The 20,072-nt window shown below is 46.9% G+C and overlaps 1 protein-coding gene across 1 annotated transcript in view; it reads right to left on the reverse strand.

Moving 5' to 3' along the window:
* Positions 1 to 20,072, reverse strand: part of uvrag (UV radiation resistance associated gene) — an 85,542-nt gene that overhangs the window by 44,830 nt on the left and 20,640 nt on the right. Inside the window, exons 7-11 of the mRNA XM_048234452.1 lie at positions 18,164 to 18,293; positions 13,351 to 13,435; positions 10,890 to 10,977; positions 10,081 to 10,141; positions 5,787 to 5,952 (exon numbers count right to left, since the gene is read on the reverse strand). Coding sequence (XP_048090409.1) covers positions 5,787 to 5,952; positions 10,081 to 10,141; positions 10,890 to 10,977; positions 13,351 to 13,435; positions 18,164 to 18,293 — 530 coding nt within the window. The remainder of the gene's footprint in view (positions 1 to 5,786; positions 5,953 to 10,080; positions 10,142 to 10,889; positions 10,978 to 13,350; positions 13,436 to 18,163; positions 18,294 to 20,072) is intronic.

Raw genomic sequence — 20,072 nt, forward strand, 5'->3', positions numbered from 1 at the left:
AAGAAGAGAGAGACAGAGAGAGAGAGTGTGGGAGAGTAAAAAAGTGGGGATGGAAAGACAGAGAAAAAAGAAAGAGAGGAATGGCACATGGTCCATGTTAAGGGACGTGAAACCCCTCTAAAGCGCCGTAACAACTGCCCCCTTCCTCTTGGTACTTGGGAGGCCTCATGCTCTGTGTCGCTCTCACTCACACACACACACACCCCTACTCAAGCGGCCCTGTAAAAAAGCTCCAGTCGGTGGATTAATATGTCAATCCCTACTTACTGTTTTTTTTTCCCGTCTGTCACAAAGCCAATCAGAAAAAAAATATATACTGGATTGCCTATAATACTTCTTCCAATAAAGCGTCTGAATGAGAGGAGAGGCCGAGGCTGATTTTAACAGGTTGGTCTCTGGACTCCATCACCCAGAGGACATCTGGATCACATCTCCCCCCGCCCGGTGTCCCACTCTCAACCCCTTTCTTTTAACACACACACACACACACACACACACACACACACACACACAAACACAGGCACAGATGCATACACACACACACACACACAAATATACACACACATAGGAGCACAGATGCATTCACACATGCACGCACACACACATATACAAACACACACACACACACAGGCACAGATGCATACACACACACACACAAATATACACACACATAGGAGCACAGATGCATTCACACATGCACGCACACACACATATATACAACACACACACACACACACACACACACAGGCATGCAACACACAATCACACAATGCATTTATTCTTCACTATGGTTTGGTTTGTGTGGGTCTTTGCGTGTCTGGTGGAGAATTTGGGGTGTCTGCAAAGGTGTCTGCTGTATTAACATGTGTCTGTGTGTGTGTGTGTGTGTGTGTGTGTGTGTGTGTGTGTGTGTGTGTGTCAGTCATTAAAGTCAGTTCTCTTCATGGGCGCCTCATAAGAGAGAGTGAGAGTGAGAGAGACTTCCGTCTGTTGGGGGAGAGTTTCTTTAACCTCAGACAGACACCCATTTCCCTCTAAACCTGCGTGTCTGCCTGCCACATTCCAGCTGCCATTGTTTCCACCTAGATGACACCTCCTAGGTGTGTGTGTGTGTGTGTGTGTGTGTGTGTGTGTGTGATATGCGAGTGTGTACGTATGTGACAGGGGTATGTATGATACTGTATGTGAATGTGTGTGTGTGTGTGTGTGTGTGTGTGCGCGTGTGTGCGTGTGTGTGTGTAAAAGAGGGGTGCGCATGATATGTAAGTGTGAGTGTGCGCGCGTGCGCGCGTGTGTGTGTGTGTGACACTTGTGTGTATTGGGAGTTTGGAGACTGGGGGAGTTGTTCCCTGACAGCCAGGTCCGGTCCAGTAACAGGCAATGCACTTGCTGGCCCGCTCCACAAAGGCAGCCGATCAACAGAGTGTGAGCCATGAAATTCCCCTTCTGACTCGCGGTCTCTCGTTTCCACTCCTTTCTCTGCTCGCCTCCCTCCGGAACTCTCTCTCCCGCTCGCACACGCACAATTTATACGGCTGGCGGACGTTCCACAGAATATTGGAGCGCTAGACATCAATTAAGAGTGAGCTTAAAAAAGGACATGGTAAATCTATTACAGCAGGCAGCCGAAACTCCTTTAAGCAGTGATGGGGAGAGAAAGAGAGAGGAAGAGAGAAATGGAGGGAGGGAGAGAGAGAGAGAGAGAGAGAAGAGAGAGAGAGAGAGAGAAAGGGACAGGGGAGTCCAGGAGACAGAAGCCCTTGAAACGGTAGAAAAGTTGAGATTCAACTGGTAGTTTTACGAGGCTGGCAACGGCTTGAGGGGGATTTCACACTGAACACTCAGGCAGGTGTGCTAGCAGACAGAGCTGCAGAAAAAACACACACACATATAAAACAAACACAAAAGACACCGGACATTTTTAAAGGGTGCAGTGAGTAGCTTCTTTGGGTGTGTAAAACTGTGATCTTTATAGGCCAGCCATAGCGCTATTCCTGACTGTACAGTTAAACCAAAAATTGCTTGGCAATGTTCCTATGCCTTCTGTGTATCTTCTGTCTAAAACAATCTTAAGCCTGCAGAGTAGCAAAGTTACAAAAACATATTTTAATGAAGGATGAATCATGATGGATGTGCAGGAAAAAAAAGAGAAATGTCACATGTTTATACAACACATGAGAAATTGTATGAATGGAAACCATAAGTTGGAGGCACGATGATAAGAATGAATCTCTCAAGGCATCCTTGCAGTTGTTTTAACCCCTCGTATCGGCCACACTGCTGTATCGGCTGGAACTGGTGACTCGCGTGAGGCTGGGGCAAAGATAAATCACTCCAGGATCGCCACCTCCTCACTGCTGTCTCCCCAACCACCCCACCTCCTCGCTGAACAAATCTGCCGACACCTCACTTGTCTACATTAGGTGCCCTCTTTCGGACAGTTTAATCATTTTTGGTGTGCAAACTCATTGGGTGGTTGTGAGACGCAGCACATGTGCCATGAGCACGCGCACACACACACACACACACACACACGGCTCTATGTATCTGACACAGAGACAGCAGCCACAGACCAGAGTCCTCACACACACTTTGAAGGCGAGGGAGGGGGTGAGTGACCACGCAGTCGGTCAGGTAGAGAGCGCACTCCTCACCCACTTAAGAAACATGCTTATTTTTAAGGGACCCCCCTCCCACACACACACACACACACGTCTGCAGTATGGGAGGTGTGAATTAAGTGTGTGGCTTAATGACAGAGTGGTGGAGGCCCAGCAGGGTGACCCAGCCAGGGGTTATCCTGGTACGCAGGAGGAGAAGATCACTCAGGAGGTCGACAAGAGGCAAAGTGTCAATCAATCACATTAAAAGGTGATTACTGTGATTATAATCCTAAGCACTTCTCAGCAAATTGCTCCTCACAGTCATATACCTGTTCTGTATGCACTCAAAAAAAACTTGGGTGCTTATACTTACTGTAGTCCTAGATTTGTAAATGGAAAAGAGCTCGAAATGAACCATGCACTTTTCCAGCCAATTGACCCGCTGCTTAGGAAGTGAGAGGCATCTTTAATTGACTGTTAAGACCAACTTTTTGTGAGACTCTGACAGGCTGAACCTTTAAAAGGGAACTCCGGCCATTTTTCATATAGATCTCGGTTTCTCGAAGTCACTGACTACTGTCAGTATAAAAAAATAAAAAAAACGAAAACAATCGGTGCTACCTAGCTCGAATTGCTGCAGCCAACAGCTAGAGGAGCCAGCAATTCAAGCTAGGTAGTACTGTTTTTATTTTGTACCAACAATACTCGGTGACCTCGAGAAACAGAGATCTATGTGAAAAATGGCCGGAGTTTTCCTTTAAGCCACAACAGAACATGTGTTGTACATGATAAATAAGCTGGCAAGGGTGAACCTAAGCACCACGGAGAGGCGCCGTGCTCATGGCTGGGTGGGTTGTGAAAATGAATGGCCTTTTTTTGTGTGTGTGTGTGTGTGTGTGTCTGCACTTAATTACTTAAGTGGATTTACGGCAAGAGATAGCGCAGCGTAGCTCCGCTCCAGAGTGCAGGAATGCTGCAGATGTTTTGTGACGTCACGCATCAATACGACCCAGCATACCACAGAACAACTCATGTGACTCCCTCAATTAAACACAAGCTTCGCATAGAAAGTTCGAGTCGGTTGATTTCTAAGCCAAAGATGAGCAATTCATTCACAATACCTAGCGAGGCGTGAAAAGCAAACATGTGCTCACTCTACTGCAATGCTGTCGTTTGCCTCCTCATTGGTAAACATGAAAGCTGTATTTGTACCTCTCATTAGCAGCCGAGCATGTGAGGAGAGACAGATGTGCTTCTTCTGCAGCCAGAGAGTCAACATGGCCAGGACAGCACGATGTGGCAATCCTGATGTTTTTCTTTCTCCCCGATCTGCCCCCTCACCCCCCCACCCCTCATCCCAGTCATGTCTGATCCAAAACTTTCATTTGCTCCCCCATCACCTTCCTCCTGTCTGAATCAGCAGTGAAAGCACAACTCTGGCTCTTAGGGGAAAAAAGGAGTGAAATGTGCTGATTTGTCTTATTGGTACCTGCTTCTGTGTAATTATGAGGGACTTATTATTTATTACCATTTTGGATTCTGATGAAAGCTTTTCTCCTGTGGTACGCACGGAATGCACTCTAATAATGAAGCCCATCTTTGAACATGGAAGCCTCATACACATAATTACTATAGGGCAACCATACCCCTTTTATGGCTCATGCATGGTTACGGCACCCAAACAGTGTAAAACAGTAATCTTGACACTAGTAGCCGGCGTTGTAATTGCCATGCCCACATGTGTTGGCATTCACATACCGGTATTGCAGACCCCTCAAGGCTGGACCTCTGGCAAGGCGTGCACAACCAAGCCTGGTTTCCATGGCAACGATGCCATCTAAACATCACAAATAACTGCAAATCGCAGGGTTATTTTTCTCCTTTCTTCCTGCTACAGGGACACTCCACACCCTCACCCTAAATGCCCACCACGTGTCGAGAACATGCCTCTAATTTAAAGGCCAAGACACTGAGGAGCAACAGGAACTCGATGATTGTCTGGCACCATTCCAGCTACAGACACGTGAACAACAAAAACAGCCCACGCCACACACTATTGACTGTGGTAAACACCAGGAAGGCCTGCAAAGGCCTTCTGAACTTTCACAGTGAAGATTCTTAACTGTCTTGTTTCACAGGATTCTACAATGTTTCAGGATGAGAAGGTTTTACTCAAATGTGATACACTGAGTGGCTATATATAACCTCTTCCTTTATCACACACTCCATCTGGTCATTCCAAATCCGCAGGGCCTTTTTAGCAACGCGCACACTCAAGAAGCAGTAGTGGGGTGATGAGTCTCCTCTCCACATACCAGTGGGCCGGGCACAGAGCTGCCGGGGCCTTTATAGACGGATTATTTATTTTCCATGTAAAAAGCACGGGCCGTAAATCTCCCGTAAGAGGATGAGAGGAGAGGAGGATGAAAGCGGCGGACAGCGAGAGCAAACGGCACATGAAAGGAGAGTCCCCGTTGAGTCCTGAGAGCCGGTTAATTCTCCAGGAGCCCCTCCGCCAGCCCTGACCTGGCCACGGCTCCCTGGACCCACGGGCCAGCGGTGGGAAACAGTGTGTTACACACACACACTTATACACGCGCGCACACACACATGCGTATACGTATGTACGTACACACTCACACACACACACACACACGTACACACACACACACACACTCACACTCACACTCACACTCACACTCACACTCACACTCACACTCACACTCACACACTCACAGAAGCGCGTAAGCACACATACACCACCCAAGATTGGCACACACATGGCATGCATACAACTGGGCAAACATATGGCACCCACACACACTCACACACTCACACACATAAATACACCAAACACATATTCTCTCATCAGTTCAGTGGTTAACGTCAGACAGCAGAGATTTTAATGCACTACTGATTAGGAACAAATTTGCCACATGTGTGTATGCGAATGTGTGTGTGTGTGTGTGTGTGTATAATGTATATGTGTGTGTGTGTGTTCGTACATTCAATTCTTTTTGTTAAGAAAAAACAGCTCTCCAAGACCACAAAGCATACAGTCCCCACCTAGACTTTGCCTAGGCCCCATTTTAAGAGAAAGGCAAAGGTTGATCTTGATGTGGCTCTACCAAACAGCAGGTATGAGACTGAGGGTGAGGCTGTGTGCTTGCGCGGAACACTTACTCTCGCTCCTTCTCGGTCAGCTTGTCGGTGATGGTGTCGCGGATGGACGAGCGTGAGCCCTTGTGGATCAGCGGGTACCTGAGGGGGATCTGGAGGAAGCAGGACACCATGAGCACCAGGTGCGCCGTGTAACCCAGGGCGACGGCCACACTCCCATCATCCTTTGCTGCACGACACCAAACACACACACACACACACACACACACACACATACAGACACACACACAGATGGAAAGAGACACAAAATCCGGTTCAGGACCTTTTTTACATAAGCAATCTGATTTATGAGGTTGGCAGGGAGTCAGTAAGCCCATGTACATTTTGACAGTGAAAAAAAAGGAATAATATTTAAGGGCTCCTCTTTCACGTATTTCATGCAAAACCGCAAGCATGTTAGCTTGGATGTTTTAACATTCACTGAACATTCATTGAATCTTAGCCATCTGGAAAAATCCCAATGCTCTGTTTGCTTTGGGTCCAGATTTACACCTGAAACCACCAGGTACGGTATCTCCTGAATTGCATGAGCTGCTGATGTTAGTGTTAACAATTTAACCACACACCATTACACGGCAGGTCTGCTTTTACCCAGTAATGACAGAGCATTTACTGACACCAATAGGCCTATAAAAATTTGCCAAGTAAAATGTCGAAGCCCTGGAGCAGAATGCAGCAGCACGAAAGAGAGAACATTTACAGAAAACATCTCTCGGTAGCTAGGCAACCGCATCAGAGATCAAAGGAGAGGCTTGCAGTCGGTCCGTCGAGTGAGAAAGAAATGCTATTCTTTTTAATGATTTTCCCCTCTGCGTGATAGCCATTTGAAGTCAGTGGGAAGAGGTAATAAGGATGTAACAAGGGTGTAATCGTGAGAGACTAGTTCTCTCACCTCCGATACTTTCCCACTTTCTCTTCATCATCATCGTCTGAGAGGACTCAAGATAACGGAACAACCAAATTAAATACCATTATCTCTCCTGCACTATTATGTTTTCCTCACGACACACACGCACACACGCGCACACACACACACACACACACAGACATGCACAGACACGCACAGACACACATACACTAGATTGCAGCCTAGATTATAGAAACTACTACTTACATCATTCACTAAAAACATCCAAGGTATTACATCTTTAAGTGTTAAAAACACATGCATGCAACTTATAGCCTATGAAATGGTATCTCTCCTGATGCCGTCTGCATGCAGTTATGACTCCTTCTCCTTTTGTTTACCCGTGACCATCCCCTATCACAGTGATCCTCACAAACACCAATACGATGGATAAATGGAAGAGAAGTGTTAAATACCAGGCGGCTTTTCACACAAATCTCTAAGCACATCTATCCATCCGTCTGTCCATCAGTGTATCTACTGATGTGAGATCAGTCAGGGCTGAGGGTGAGACTGAGAGGAGGCCAGACAGGAGTGGGTGAACAGGCACTCACATACCGCGGTAGCTGGCCTGCTCATGCCCAGGTTGGCTCTGAACACCTCTTCAGTACACACACACACACACCTCCCAGATATCAACCCAACCACACAATCAACCCAAACACACACACACACACAGTCTCCAAGCATCGTAAGTCAGTGCACCTCTTGAGAGCAAATACACATATGCCCCAGAGTTCCAGAGTCACAAAAACATCCAATCTCCCACAGCTCCCACAGGCACAGGCGCACACACACACAGGCCATGCTCCATCTCAGTCAGTCCCGAGACCCCCCACACACACACACACACACACACACACTGTCGGGCATCTTGCTGCGTGTTCTCACTGTGTCTGGGCGGGAGCAGGGGGGCGGGGAAACCGAAGCGGCCAACAGGTGGACCACAGCCGTCACCACGGAAACCAGCCACATCGGGGGTAAGGGAGTTGGGGATCAGGGTGGGAACGATGTAAGGAGCCTGTCCACTGCAGGAACTAGTGGGCTGTTTTAGGGTGACCTGCATCTTTGTGTGTGTATTTCATCTGCCTGTGTAGGACCCCCTCAGTACCGGTTTCAGGGAAGAACTCGCTTACAGAGTTAACATTTTCTTCACCGACTGAAAACATTAAATGTCCACTGCAATATAGGCTTTAACGAAATAAACAGTGGTGCTGGTATCTTCATAAATCAAGTAATTATGCCATGAAGCTATTTAAAGATAACTTTAGCAAAATTCAACTGTCGACTCAACCTTGCATTGGTGCTGCCACTGGAGAAACATATCGCTATTTTGTGACATTTGGAACTGACACCGCAAACAAAGAAGAAAACAATAAGGTTTGAGATGAGACGAGAGACAAGTTCCTGCAGTGGGAGGGTGCCTACAGGGTGAGAATAGAGGGGGATAGAGTATATGAGGCAGCATGCCACACACGCGCACGCGCACACACACACACACACACACACACAGCACTGGCTACCAGGCCCATACTGGGCCTTTATTATCTAGAACCCAAATCAGCACACACGTGCACACACGTACACACACAGACACACACAGACACACACAGACACACACACAGACAGACACACACAGACACACACAGACACACAATGTGTTTTTAGTGGAGAGCCATGCGGGTGGAGCAGGCAGGCAGGAGTGTCAGAGGTACCGTAGGTGTAGTACTGGTAGTAGACGATGAGGATGATGGAGTGCCGTTTGGATAGCAAAAGAAAATAATAAAAGAGGAAAAAATAAATCTGGATTTCATTTATGTCCCCCCCCCTCCTTTTACCGCTTTTGAAGTCCTGCTTCCCTGCTTGTGAGAGCCAAATCAGATTTTCCACAACTCGGTTACTTCAGACACACACATACACACACACCAGGAACTGAGATAAACAGCGTGATCCGCAATATAACCCTTCTCTTGCAATCCATTACAACCCCCTGACGCCAACCCATCAAACTGATTCCCTTCTCCACTCCCCTCACACACACACACACACACACACACACACACACACACACACACACAAATGCTGTGTGCACAATTGCAAGCCGACGTCGTTTCCACCAACTCGCACACAGATGGCGGGTATATGGCAACACACCTTCACCTTCCCGTGTGTGTGGGTCCACAGCAGGCCACTGAACCTGATGCCTGTCAATCATGTGGGAAACACAGGCGGAAATACACTACTGCCTGCACTTAAAACTCATCACACACACACGCGCACACACACACACACATGCGCCAAGACACACACACGACGCATCAACACACGACGCAAGACACACGCGACGCCGCGACGACGCCGCTAACGCCACACAACACGCAATGAAGTAATGGAGAAGAGGAGAGGAGGGTGGTGTGGCGTAGAGATGAGACAAGGATAGGAGGGGGAATGGAGAAGAGAGTTGAGGAGAGGTAGAGAACGACGAAAGAAAGACAGAGAAGAGAAGAGAAGAGAAGAGAAGAGGCGAGGCAGATAGGATAGAGAGGGTGTAGAAGGAGGGGAGGGGAGAAAGAGAGAGGAGGGAAGAGTAGAAATGAAGAGGAGGGTAGGGTTGGGTGGAGAAGAGGAGGGGAGGGGAAAGAGAAGGAAAGAGGAGGTGAAGAGAGGAGGGGAGGAGAGAGGAGAGGAGGGGAGGAGAGAGGAGAGGAGGGGAGGGTAGAGGGGCTCACCACGCTTTCCACTGAAGAGGAAGAAAAGGAAGTGATAGTCACATTCCTATAGGGAGAGTCCCTGCTGCGGCCTAGAAAAGAGGGGAGGGTTTGTGTGTGTGTGTGTGTGTGTGTGTGTGTGTGTGTGTGTGTGTGTGTGTGTGTGTGTGTGTGTGTGTGCGACTGTGTGTTTGTGTATGACTATGTGTGTGTTTGTGAGAGTTATCGGATCTACTCCCTTATGATGCCAAGAACAATTCATATTTTTTGAATATGAAATAAAACCGTAAGCAAATACCAACACTACTGAGCCCTCACAATACTGAGCGTGCCAGAGTTTATAGCCGTAGTCTGAGTCCACTGAAAGATATGAGACGGAACCAGTTTTCCCCAGCTAGACAACATTACTTCACACTTGGAACACCTTCCGTAAACCATAATTGCAACCAAATATGAGATGGTATCTAAATGTCAAACACTGCCTATTCAAATAAGAAACCAGACCACCTCACCAGAGCCGCACAGAAACCATTTGCAACGGTAAACAACAAGCCCTTTGACCGCTGGCTGGGAAACAAGCCTCAAACACTCGTCCTTGTGTGTCCTGATGACGGTGTAAGGCAATCAGGTTAACAGTGTTAGCTACAGCGTTCACAATGAGGGCACCAGAGGGGCGCGTTACCTTGAAAGTCCTCGGAGTTCGGCAGCTTGACCCCACATATGACATAGTCCGACTGATTGTTCTACGAGATGAGAAAGAAAGAAGTTAAATCAACACGTCATTAAGCTTAGCACGCAAAAAAAAAGTCAAGAAAACATAACAAGTACATTAAATTAGTGAAATTACGTGAAATTACATTTAGAATCTACAGTGACAGTGACTGGTTATAGGAAGAATGGTGTCTCTATGCAACTTTGGTGTACCATGCAGGAAAAGGGCCTTCTGTTGCACTAGGAATCCTTTTAGCGTAATTTTTCATGTGGGAACGAATACCAGATCTTAGCTGTGTTCATTTAAAAAGTGTATTTATTTTTATTTCTAACAACTGATAAACTGTACTCATTTGCAGATGGAGGGCCAGCTATTTGACAGGCATGTTGTGGGTGGGGATGGAGTAGTGTGGTGCGGAGTTGTGTGGTGTGGTGCGGTGGGGTGTGGTGGAGAGACGGCGGTGGTGGCCAATGGTGAGCTCAGTGCTGAGCGGTAGAGAGGGCAGGAGGAAATGAGGAGCTGTTAGTCCAATCAGACGGCTCTGACTGCCCAGCTTTCTAACCTTACAGCTGCAAGTCACACTTCCCACTAATAAGGCACCAATTTGCAGAGGTGTAAGAGTGTGTGTGTGTCTCTGTCTGTCTGTGTGTGTGTGTGTGTGTGTGTAGCACATTTACAACAAGAGGGGTGCAGAGGTTCAGGGTCATGTGAGAGGTACTGGTGTGTGAGAGTGTGTGAGAGTGTGTGTGTGTGTGTAAAGCTTAAAATTCGCTCCTCACCACTTCAATGGGGTAAATGTAGGAGAGCTCAGACAGGAGTTGCCGACATCGGAAGGTCAGCTGTGCATTGGACTTCAGGAACAATTCTCTGGGGGTGGGACATATAGAAGGCCATGAGTTACCACAGCCCCACACAAACACATTAGCTCTGACACCAGTGGAGACAGAACACGACAAAGAGTCGTAAAAATCAACATTAAACTACAGAAAAACCAGCAAGTATTGTGGGAAATATATGACAACACATCGAACAAAAACATGACTACAATTCATCATTTAATTTACTGAAGAGCAGGAAAATCTCAATAAGTGGTCATCGAACAGGCTCTGACACCACAGGCAGGACAGTGCACAGAGCATTTGAGAGAGAGAGAGAGAGAGAGAGAGAGAGAGAAAGCACGGAGCTGAGAGGGTTGGAAGCGCTGCCAAAGAGTGGGGAGAAGTGGAGCGTTTGGTGATGAGGTTTATCACTCCGGGGCCGGCTGCGTGTTTGTGTTGGCCAGGACCAGAGGGCTGCGCTAATGGGCCGGCAGCTCAGAGAACGGCGCTCTGGTAATTGTAAGAGCAACTCAATTATCATAACTGTTCAATTACAGGGCACCTCATCATCGTCCCCCTAAACCCCACACGCACGCACGCACACACACACACACACACACACACACACACACACACACACACACACACACACACACACACACACACACACACACACACCTCACCCAATGCACAGGGGACAATCAGCCTCAGATTACAACATATGTGTCAATTCCAGCGTGCTGTGTTGTCCCAGTGGAATGCGTGTAAGTGTGTGTGTGTGTGTGTGTGAGAGAGTGTGTAGGGGTAGTGGTAGTGATAATGTTGGGGTTTGGGGGGGGGACTGACCTGTGAGACAGAGGGCCAGGGTGAGGAGAGTGAACAAATGTTTGCTCTTCACATTTCACATCCCTGCCCAATAGCTACTGGGGTGACTTAGTGGGGAAAATATGGAGATCTGAGTCTCTCACACACACACACACACACACACAAGATATGAGTGTGTGTCTCATATGTTTCCGTTTAAGTGTGTGTGTGTGTGTGTGTGTGTGTGTGTGTGTGTGTGTGGTTATGGGTGTTTGCACTGCACTGTGTGTGTTTGTATGTGTAAGATGACACACTGTGAAATCCAGACACTTATATCAACACATAGAGAGCAAAGGATAATGGCCAGTCATTAGACACACATGAAAAGGCCTGCGAGGCCTGTGTGTGCATGTGTGTCTGAGTGAGTGTGTATGTCTGTGTGTGTGTGTCTGTCTGTGTGTGTGTGTCTGTCTGTGTGTGTGTGTCTGTCTGTGTGTGTGTGTCTGTGTGTGTGTGTGTGTGTGTGTGGATGTGATTCAGCAGGTCCATTCCGTGGCTTTCATCTACATGTCCTCATCTCTCATCTGGCTCCTATCTCTGCCTGGGTGGCGCAGGGATTCCGCCTTGACCTCTCTGGGCCAATAGGATTCAGTCCTGACCGCTCTGAGCTGATGGATTTCCGTTCTGACCACTCCGGGCCAATGGGATTCCATCCTGGCCACTGTGGCCCAATGGGATTCTGCCCTGACCACTCTGGGCCAATGGGATTCCGCCCTGACCACTCCGGGCCAATAAGGTCAAACCCTGACCCTGACTCTACTGTGTTGCTCAGCAGACGTTTGCGGCGGTTCAGCTACATTATCAGGCTGACTGGCCGCCTTTGGAAAACATACTTCAAAGCCCCCTAATGGCCCAACATATATTTTGGTAAGACAATACTTCTTTAGGTTGAGGTTGGGGTTGGAATGGGGAATGTGGTCTTTAGGGTTTTTTGCAAGGATGCCTATCCATCGAAAACAATAGGAGTGTTTACTGAGGGTTTGCCAGTCGAGGAGAGATGGTCTGTCTGTGGTCTGTTTTGCTTTGATTACTGTTTGGAATGACTGCCGGATCACAGGTGGGCTTCATACAAACAAGCAGCGTGTCAGAGGCTGGCACACGCAAGCGGGGAGCTGTATCCACCCAAACACACACCCACACACACACACTCACTCACTCACACACACCCTACCCCATGACCAAGGTAAACAAGTCAGACATGCTTTCACACAATCTGCTTACTCTCACATTCGCCTGCCCCTACTACCCCGATTCACACACACACACACACACACACACACACACACACACACACTCTGTAAACCCTCCACGGGACTGAAAAAACACACACATACACAAAAACAGAACAAAAGCCAACATCCTCTCCACGTAAAAGGCCAGAATGATCTGCCCAAGCATTCGGAACAAGCCACGCTTTGGTGGAACATGCCATTCTACCCGCTTGAGCGGGAAGCCCAATGTAAATCTTCAGCAGATGTGGAGTGAGAAAAGAACAAGGGAGAAAAAAGAAGGAAGGAGGATGAAGAAGATGAGTAATTAGGGGATTGTGGACACCTACCTCTTGGCTGTGCATTCTTTCTGCTGTTCGCTTAAAAACTCCCTCTCCTTCTCCAGAGTCTGGTGCTTCATGGAAAACGCTTCCTCTGAAAGAAAGAAAGAAAGAAAGAAAGAAAGAAAGAAAGAAAGAAAGAAAGAAAGAAAGAAAGAAAGAAAGAAAGAAAGAAAGAAAGAAAGAAAGAAAGAAAGAAAGAAAGAAAGAAAGAAAGAAAGAAAGAAAGAAAAAAGAAAGGCAAAAAAAATCAGCACCGGTAGTCGTGTGGTGTGGTATAATTTCACAGGTGGTTAAGCAGAAGGCTTGTTCTGTGTTTTATAGCCTTTAATTAAATGTTGCATACTTCAAATGGTTGCCTTCATCAGTGGAAATAAGATTTCCTCTGAGATAATAGGTAAAAGGCTAAGAGCAAAATGCTCACAGAATATTTACAACCTTCTTTTTCGCCAAAACCTTAATTACAAACATCACCAATATAAACTCTGGATATAAAAAAAAGAACTTTGTAAACTGATGAATCATTACAAGCATTTCAAGAGACTAAAATACAGAATCAGCAATAGCTTGTAGGTTCAGACTTCAGATTCTGAGTCATTCCTTAGACACACACACACACACAAAAACAGAACAAAAAGCCAACATCCTCTCCACATTAAAAGGCCAGAATGATCTGCCCAAGCATTCGAACAAGCCACGCTTTGGTGGAACATGCCATTCTACCCGCTTGAGCGGGAAGCCCAATGTAAATCTTCAGCAGATGTGGAGGAGAAAAGAACAAGGGGAGAAAAAAGAAGGAAGGAGGGGATGAAGAAGATGAGTAATTAGGGGATTGTGGACACCTACCTCTTGGCTGTGCATTCTTTCTGCTGTTCGGCTTAAAACTCCCCCCTCTCCTCCTCCAGAGTCTGGTGCTTCATGGAAAACGCCTGAAAAGAAAGAAAGAAATGAAAGAAAGAAAGAAAGAAAAGAAAGAAAGAAAGAAAGAAAGAAAGAAAGAAAGAAAGAAAGAAAGAAAGAAAGAAAGAAAGAAAGAAAGAAAGAAAGAAAGAAAAAAGAAAAAGAAAGAAAGAAAGAAAGAAAGAAAGAAAGAAAGAAAGAAAGGCAAAAAAAATCAGCACCGGTAGTCGTGTGGTGTGGTATAATTTCACAGGTGGTTAAGCAGAAGGCTTGTTCTGTGTTTTATAGCCTTTAATTAAATGTTGCATACTTCAAATGGTTGCCTTCATCAGTGGAAATAAGATTTCCTCTGGAGATAACAGGTAAAAAGGCTAAGAGCAAAATGCTCACAGAATATTTACAACCTTCTTTCTCGGCCAAAACCTTAATTACAAACATCACGAATATAAACTCTGGATATAAAAAAAAGAACTTTGTAAACTGATGAATCATTACAAGCATTTCAGGAGACTAAAATACAGAATCAGCAATAGCTTGTAGGTTCAGACTTCAGATTCTGAGTCATTCCTTAGACACACACACACACACACACACCTGATTCAAATGTCCCACAGTTAATGTAACCTGTCAAAGTTGTTCTTTTGTGATGAGGCTGTGGGGAGGGAGGGGTGCAGACTAGGCTAGCTGTGGGTACAGACACACCTTCATCGCATTAGCCATCAAAATACACAATCTGCACAGATTAGCTCCCTTTGGAGATGGAGGGGGGGCGACACGCTCTTCAAAGCAGAGAATCTCTGCTAGCCTGCATGGAACATCCACCCACCATCCTCCACCCCACATGCATGCTATCAAAGAACGGGTCAGAACCACATAACTCACCAGATGTGTGTGTCAGAGAGAGAGAGAGAGAGATAGTGTGTCTTTGTGTGTGTGTGTGTGTGTGTGTGTGTGTGTGTGTGTGTGTGTGTGTGTGTGTGTGTGTGTTCAGAGTATCATGTGTGCCATTACGTGCTTTGCTCAACAGTGTTTTGCCACGTCACGCTTTGTTAACGTTGTTATTGCGCTCCTTGCCTGGGTCCCAGTGTTCCCTTCCTGCAGCCATAATCATAATAATAACACTAACCACCTCCTAAGTGTTTTCCCAGGACAGACCCGTGGCTCACTGCTCACCGCTGCGCTCCGGCGCGGTGCAGGCCCTGATTTGGCCCAGAGCCGTGGGCCTAGGCACCAGGGCCGCTCCAGACTCCACTGCTGTCTGGGATGTTATGGGACCACAAAAACCAGAGAGGAGGAAGATAAAAAATAAAAAAACGAAGGAAAAAAAAACTGACATCCGATTTTTTCCACTTGGCCTGCAGCCACAGGAGGATGAGGGGAGCCAGACTTGAAGTGAAGGAAAGAATGAACGAGTGGAAGCAAATCAAAAGAAGAGGATGAAACGCAAAGGTCTGTGGTTTTGTGTGTGTGTGTGTGTGTGAGTAAGAGAGAGAGAGAGAGAGAGAGAATTTATGCCATGTGTGTTTAAGTATCTGTGGTGTGTGTGTTTATGTATGTATGTGTGTGTGTGTGTGTGTGTGTGTGTGTGTGTGTGTGTGTGTGTGTGTGTGTGTGGATGTGGGCGAGTATATATCTGTCCTGTAGGTGTGTGTGTGTACACTGGCCTCCTCTCATAAAGAGCACTGTAAAGTGCGGATGGCAGTGTGTGGTGGCGGAGGCTGGGACATCACTAGTGTGCTCCCTCATAAATTGCACACACACCATTCAGCTTCCCTCTGCTATTGGCTTCACGGCCCTGTGAGGTCGGCTCCTTCCTGAGCGAGAGATAAAGGGGGACAAGTGCACTCGCCCCACTCGCCTCGCAGACTCGTTTCCGCTGGCGGCCCCGAGAGAGAAAAGACGGGAGACAAATAAAAAAACGGATACGAGCCAGAGAGAGAGAGAGAGAGAGAGTCTTCCTCCATCAGGACGTCTTGGCTGTATTCCCTCCTAGTCTGGGCAGCAGGTCGGAGATAATCAATCGCCCTGGGTGGGGGTGCGACCGCCAGGACGGAGCAGAGGTATGAGACAGTTAGCTGCGTTTATGAGGATGACTATGGGCTTTTATACACCTCGTTTACGGCCAACGCTGGAGGGCTGTGAGATGGATGATGGGATAGAGAGAGGGGTGGGGGCGGCCCGGGGGATGACTAACACAACATTTGGTAAATCAATTGTCTGGGACACATGGTTATGGCTAACGCTACCAAAACGCTTAAAAATAAAAAATCATATTCCACAGATGCTGGCGTGAAATGGACAATATAAATTTGACGAGCAGCCACTATTTCAGTCTCGGAATGCGTACGTTCACTGATTGAAGATTACATAGTGAGGCAGCAGCACATTCATTCTCAACTGCACCACTGTGCACTGCACATTTATTTGAGCAACTCAAGAATTAAGGCTTTCAAATGAATGTGGCTAACCAGAAGCATGCCAGTGCAGGTGGTAAAGGTAATCTCCTCTTAAAGAGAGTCAAAGTCACTTAACTTTATATATTTTTACATCTTTCGCTGATTGTAAAAAATGTGTTTGATTCAGTGTCAAAATGGTATTTTAACGACTTTCATTGCTACCATTTATTCTATTCACTAATTAACTATTATTCATATAACAAATATGACTCAAAGCTAATGCCAAAGTTAATCCCACGTGCTATACAACACATGTCAAATGGAGTGAGGGCTTCAGATTGAATGGGGAGAACAAGCTGCAGGCCAGAACAGGAGATGGACGTCCCCTCTTTAGCCATTTGGTTCTTGATAAGCGCTCCAGTCTGGGCCTCGTGGTCTGGTAGGAAGCTAGCTGGACTAGCAGAGCTCCACTGGAAGCAATTAGTCAGGTTGAGCTTCAAAGCGGCCCCGTCCCTGTCTGCTTGGGCCCGGGTCCATGTTTGCTCCTGAGCAGTGGGCCCGGAGCCGAGGCACCGGGGATTAGGAACACAATGCAACGTGGAGACGCCGCCACGACGGTTCAATCATTAACCACTCTCTCCTCCTCTCTCTCTCTTTCTCTCCCCCTCTCCCTCTCTCTCTTTGAAAGCAGGGATAACACAGTGGAGGAGTGCCGCAGCCTCCCTGGTCAAACACGACTGGCCTTTATCAATCAAACGGGCTTCCAAACAATGCCCCCTAACAACCCACCGACCCGGCACTCACACCAAACAAAGGAGGTGGACTGAAACAAACAAACACAAAAAAAAACTCAATCAATCCTCCAGAGAGCAAGTGACACTGTGGGAACCTTAAAAGCTACATTTACAATTTAAAGACATATATTTGATGCCTTACAAAGACTTTAATATCCAATACGAAACGTTCATCTTGATATAAAAAAAAATATACAAATCTCTAAAAATCCACTTAATTGTTCCCATTACACTTTATCATTTTAGGCTGCATGTTTACTGCATGCGTACAGCTGCAATCAGTAGCCCTTTGGTGTGAGTTTCAAGTGCACTTTGCGAGGGTTTACGGAGTGAGTGAAGTACACTGTGAATGGATTTACTTCATGAGACTAACCAGATGTGCACCGATAAACATCTGCACTGTAGATTCTTCAGAGTGCATCACTGATAAGTGCTTACGTCAATGTTAGATGCACAATATCAAGGGGCCACTGGGGATTTCAATGTATATAAAGTGCTTTAGTTCAACTGTAAGCATATTCAGTCATTCATTCCGCCATGCATTCATTCATTTATTGCCGCCAGTGGGGATTTTAAGTTTTTTTTTTAATTTTCAAGTGTGTGCATGTATATAATGTATGCATTTAAGGTGTTCATTCATGCATACGATGACTCAAGTATTCATTTGCTGGTTACCTGATCAATTATTGTGTGTGTGTGTGTGTGTGTGTGTGTGTGTGTGTGTGTATTTACCCTTCTTCTGTAGCTGCATCTTCTCCTTGTGCTGCGTGTCCATCTCTTTGGCCAGCTCCTTCCTCTGCCTCTCCAGCTCACTCCGCAGGACGCTGATGCGCAGGTGCCTGCACTCGCGCTCTTTCTTCTGCTGGGACAGCGAGAGAGAGAGAGGGAACACGTGAGTGAGGAAGTGAGGGAGTGAGGGAAGGAGTGAGTGAGGGAGTGAGAGACACAGAGATGCATAGTTGATGACCACCTACACTTCTGCTCTTTCTTCTGTTGGGACAGGGAGAGGGAGAGAGAGAGAGAGAGAGAGAGACAGAGAGAGAGAGAGAACATGTGATCAAAGGAGTGAGAGACACAAAGAGACACACAGGTGATGTGCAGATGCCTGCACTTCCGTTCTTTCTTCTGCTGGGACAGAAACAGAGAGAGAGAGAGGAGAGAACTAACAAAGTGACAGAGTGTGAGTGAGTGACTGAGTGAGTGACAGAGAGATAAACAGGGAAAGAGTGCACAGAGTGAGTGACAGAGAGACCCAAACATAGAGTGGCAGAGAGAGAGAGAGAGAGAGAGAGAGAGCGCGCAAGAGTGTCCAGAGTGAAACACGTGCTCTTCTCCAAAAACCTTGTGCTTTTCATTACCCAAAGTGCTTTGCCCCTGTTCGCGCTGGCCTTGTTCAACCCCAGTCCTGCCGCTGCTACCACCGTTGCCGGCGCATAGTCAAATCAGCTGATGAATAATTCACTCCACGCCTCCCCACTCTTAGCACTGGCCTCACCATAAAGAGCAAACCAGGCTGGCTCCCAAAAACGCCTTCCAACGATTTGAGGCATCGGGGAATCAATAAACACCCTTGAACAGAACAAGCGGCCTCTTTTAAAACTGTATTTTGGGGGCATGGACGTGGGGCAAGGTCGACAAGGGTCTGGTAGCTCCCAAACCACACCAGCGGCATGAGAGTACCACCCGCGTTTGGTGGTCTACTGGTCAGCCCGCTCAAGGGCCGGGTGGGAGAGAGGCACGAAACAAAACATGCTGGCAGAGAAGAGAATATCATTATGGCGAGGAGAGGGAGGGAGGCAGAGAGAGGGAGAGAAAGGACGAAAGAGGAATTTGGTATTATGGAAATCGGTAGGGGTCCTGGAGCTCGACTGGCGCCGGCTACAACCCGATCGGGGAAGATCACATTCGATTCCCGCAGCCGGGGCGGTGGTTGAGAAAATGTCACGGTACTTTTAAGTGTTTCATGAGATGGCGTTCTGTTTAGCTCCTCAGGATCAAAAAGACCCAGCTAAACGTCTTTATGTTTCGTGTTTGTAGCGGAGAGGAACAAAAGAAAAGTGGACATACATATTTATGTGGGTAAACATGCTCAAGATTAAAAGACGTAAAACAGGCCCCAAAACAACACAACACACAGAGTTGGTGGTAAAGGGCTACAATGTGGATTTATTTTACAGAAGGTTTTTGTGTGTGTGTGTGTGTGTGTGTGTGTGTGTGTGCGCGTGTCTTGAGGGAGTACGTGTGTGCAGCTACTCATTTGGCAAGAACGAACTTGACATTTTTAATATAGCCGGTTGAAATAAATGAGCAGTCTGCTGTCTGTGAATAGAGGGGGGCGTCCAACAGGCCTGAAATAGACCTTCTGCCACCCAGAGCGAGCCTTCCACAAAGCCACTACAACAACACAGGGGAGGATTTCTTAAGGTATTAAAGTGTCACTCAAAAGTAGTTTTATTTCTCTAAAGACATCTAGGAGTGGGGGAAAAAGGAGACAAAAGAGCTTTTGACAATTGACAAATTTGGTATGAGAATATGTTTCAAGATAAAAAGAAAAGCCATGTTTCCTCCTACCCTTTACAGGCGTCTCTGCATTCAGTACCAAGTCTATTTAAGCAGGCCTTTTATCTCACCAGGAACAGAG

The sequence above is a fragment of the Alosa alosa genome, chromosome 2 (genome assembly GCF_017589495.1).
Source record: "Alosa alosa isolate M-15738 ecotype Scorff River chromosome 2, AALO_Geno_1.1, whole genome shotgun sequence".
Taxonomy (NCBI): Eukaryota; Metazoa; Chordata; class Actinopteri; order Clupeiformes; family Clupeidae; genus Alosa; species Alosa alosa.